The sequence below is a fragment of the Myotis davidii genome, unplaced genomic scaffold (assembly GCF_000327345.1).
Source record: "Myotis davidii unplaced genomic scaffold, ASM32734v1 scaffold327, whole genome shotgun sequence".
NCBI classification, from domain to species: domain Eukaryota; kingdom Metazoa; phylum Chordata; class Mammalia; order Chiroptera; family Vespertilionidae; genus Myotis; species Myotis davidii.
In genome coordinates, this window is record NW_006298628.1 from 2,125,849 (window position 1) to 2,129,370 (window position 3,522).

General features: G+C 63.3%; 1 protein-coding gene across 2 annotated transcripts in view; it reads right to left on the minus strand.

Moving 5' to 3' along the window:
• Positions 1-277: 277 nt before the first annotated feature.
• NXPH3 (neurexophilin 3) overlaps positions 278-3,522 on the minus strand; it is a 3,870-nt gene continuing 625 nt past the window's right edge. The window contains exons 1-2 of one of the 2 annotated variants that reach the window (XM_006774241.2): positions 3,123-3,290; positions 278-2,023 (exon numbers count right to left, since the gene is read on the minus strand). In XM_006774241.2, the coding sequence (XP_006774304.1) occupies positions 1,319-1,942 (624 nt within the window). In that variant the 5' untranslated portion in view covers positions 1,943-2,023; positions 3,123-3,290 and the 3' untranslated portion in view covers positions 278-1,318. Of the gene's footprint in view, positions 2,024-3,122; positions 3,291-3,522 lie in introns of those variants that run through there. The other variant, XM_006774240.2, reaches the window with a different exon arrangement.

Genomic DNA, 3,522 nt, shown 5'->3' on the forward strand with positions numbered 1-3,522 from the left:
AAAGACATGAGAGTGGACTTGCCCAAGGCCACAGGGCAAAACACTGCCGGATCTGGGCCCCCCACTGGGCCCACCCAGACGGCAATCCAGGGAGGTCACCAGGAACACCCTTCTATGGCCCATCCCACCTACCAGCCACCCCACCCCAGCTGCTTTTGCAGATGCCACCCCATCGGCTCCCACAGCTGTCCGAGCCCTGCAGCTCTGGGCTCCAGCACATGGCCTGCCACCATCTGAGAAATGCTGGACGGACCCCGGGGCCCTTTCCCGACAAGGATCCGATGCCCGGGAAAGCTTTATTCCCTGCTCCAAGAACAAGACTGCACACAGAAGCTGACAATCAGGTGATTTCACAAGATCCCCGCCCCCCACCCCCTACAGACAGACACCACGGAACAGGGCTGGCACACCCTCCATAGCCTGGCTCCCCGAGCCCCACGGCCAAGGGGGAGACATCTCCATCAGCCCCAGTGCGCCAGGCAAGACTACCGAAGGGTGGCTCACCGGACAAGATGCTCGCAGAGGAGCCGGCAGGGGGTGGGGCGGAGGAGGGCCACAGCGCACAGGCGGGCTACCGCCTACGGCCTTGGTGCTGGGAGAGCCAGGGTCACCCTCTGTCTCAGCCGCAGGAAGGGCACGAGTGGGGTGGAAGAGCGACGGCAGGAGAGGGGATTTTGGAAAGGGGTGGTCTGGCTGGAGGCAGATGATCTATTGGTCACGAGACTCCAAGTCACCATGTCAGCCTCAAGTTGAGCTCAGTCCACAGTCCAGGACAAGGGGCTCAGGGCTGCCCACTGAGAGGGCCTGGGGAGTTCCTCCTGCCTCCGCCCCCCAGGACTGGCTCCCAGGAGGCCCCCCGTCAGCCATGCTTCACTACTTCCTCGGTGTCCACACCGACAAAATCCCCTCTCCTTGTTGCTGTCCTGTCTCCGGGTGCCAGGGAGGGAGCCACAGTTTTAGGCTCGTCTCCATAACTTTATTGGGGCCTCACTGGTCTGCCAGCCCCAGGGGCCTCCTGGACACAGCATCCGCCTGTCGCTCAGTGGGGACACCCAGGAGGCTGCTCGGAGACCCCCTCAGCCTCCAGTGCGCCTGCGTCCTAGGGACTCGCTCCATGACCTCAGGATAGAGGCCAGCACTTGGGACCCCTTCCCGAACACGTGAGACTTGGCCCTGGCCCCACCCGGCATCTCCTTCTCGCCACCCACTCCCTGCCCGAGGCTCCTCCCCGTCCCTGCCCAGTGTCCAGACAGATGGCCTGGCCTGTGGGCAGGCCTGTCCTTCCAGCGCCGGCCTGGCCTCTGTGGCCCGCCCAGAGTCAGCCCGAGGGGTAGTAGGGAGCATCGCTGTGGTAGTTGTAATCTGGGCACACCTTCTGGACCAGCCTGTAGTCCGTGCTGTAGAAGGCGATGTAGACACAGACGACTTTGAAGGGCTGCGAGCAGCTCCAGGTGGCTGAACTCTGAGCGTGGTCTCGGGAGCAGGTCTTGGCTGGGTCGTGGGTGCAGAGCGAGGTCCGGCGACCCCGTTCCACCTTCTCCCACTCCATTCGGCAGTTGAAGATTTTGGAGGCCTTGGCTTCGATGTAGATCTGCTGCTCCTGGTGGAACTCCACGGCTTTGCTGGGGGGCACCAGGCTGATGGAGATGTTGCCCTGGCCCGTGGCGTTGTGTCGGAAGTGCACGCTGAAGGTCCCGTTCCCGTGGTCCACGATCTTCCCGGTGACGAGCAGGTTCAGGGCGACCGTCTTGATGTTGGAGTAGAAGTCGCCCCAGCCAAAGATTTTCTTCACCTTGGCTGACGGCAGGGGGCTATGTTTCGGGTGGCTGGGGGGCTGCCCAAGGAACCCCCAGGCCTCCCCAGGTGGAGCAAGCAGCCCCAGGAGAGTCGAGCTGGTCATGGGGCGGGACTTCGGTGGGATGTGGCCCCGCCTCCGAGGCATCCGGGGCCGCGGCTGGCTCTCGGGGTCATCATGCTCCGGGTCCTCGGAGCCGGGGGGACCATCATCCTGGCCACAGATGACCTGCGGGAGGAGCTGCGATGAGTGTGAGAGCTCTGTCCCCAGTTCTGGTCCATTGCTCCCACTGCCGGCATCATCCCTCGCCCTGTCTCTCCCACTGACCTGGCACTGAGGGGCCCCCCCTGCCCACTCGTGCGGGGGGGCTGGGTGTATCCTCTGACTGGTGTCACGGTCCCATCTCCTCCCCGCCACCTCCTCTCCCCACACTCTTGCCTCTGACCAGTATTTAAAGTCTAAAAGGATGGAGGAGCATTCTCTCCAGTGGACCACGGCTCCAGGGATACGGGGTCCCCAGCTCCTGTTCTTGGGAGAGCTGCTGACAGAGTCCCAGGCGTAGGAGCCGTGGAGTGAAACCCCAGGCTTATGGGGGAGGCACCGCCCTCAGAGAGCCCCACCTCAGACGGAAGATCTCCATCCTATGCTGGGGGAGCCCCCAGGTGGACAGAGAGGTACGGCCCTTGCCTCCGGGGACTTCCTAGTCTGCTAGGAAGATGGGACACCATCCTGTCCTAGGACAGTTTCTACCCTCAGAGGCCATGGGAACCAGCAGGCAGTGGAGCAGGAAACGGATCCCAGGGACATTCTCTCTCAAGTATAAATACAGGAGGACTGGAGACCTGGAGTGACTTTCACCCTGAGGATGGCCCAGGGCGTGGAAAGCCTAACCCTCCCACGGGACACTGAGGACAGGCAGGCCTTGCTTGCACGATGGGGTAGGCGTTATCACTCCCATTCCACAGATGAGGACATCAGCACTCAAAGGTTACATCACCAGGAGAAGTCACATGGGGTCAGCCCTCCCACTTCAGCACACACTCCCAGCCTCACAGACCAGACGGGTCCTTCCATAGGGGTTTGATCCAAGCCCCATCCCCACCCGAATCTCCTGTAAAACTGCCAAGGCTCTGCTGGACCAGCCTGGCAGCCGGCGACACTGGGGCGCTTCCTGGAGGAGCTGGGGCGCGGGGGGGAGAGAAGGGGGGGCCAGCAGGGCAGCCTGACCGAGCTGCTTGGGACAGCTCTGGAGGGCATCCAGGAGGCCAGGTTTCCTGAGGGCAGCCGCCTGGCATGTGTCTGCTCAGCTTTTGACCAGAGCACTCACCCGAAGTGTCTATGTCACCAGCACCAGGGGCACTGCACACAGCTGGGTGGCACCTGGATTTGCTGGCGTCCCTGGGGTGAGGATGGGGGATGCCTGAGGGCTCGGGTCTGGAGGGCCCTAAAGGGGTTTGGGGTCTTCATGCCCCCTGTTCTGGCTCTGGTCATGCCCGGGGAGGTGTGCAGTGACCCTGCCGCCAGGCCCCAGGGGTGGGTGGGGCAGCAGGAGGGGAGGCTCCGGGGGGCTGGAGGAAAGGCTGCAGATCTGTGTGGCTTGGCCCCAGGGGTCACAGCGGAACGGGTGGAGGATGGGGAGAAGGGCCGCAGGTGGGGTGTGAGAGGGAAGGGTTCCTGCACAGGGAGAGGCAACGGGGATTACTGCTCTGGGGAAAGGGGCAGGTCTC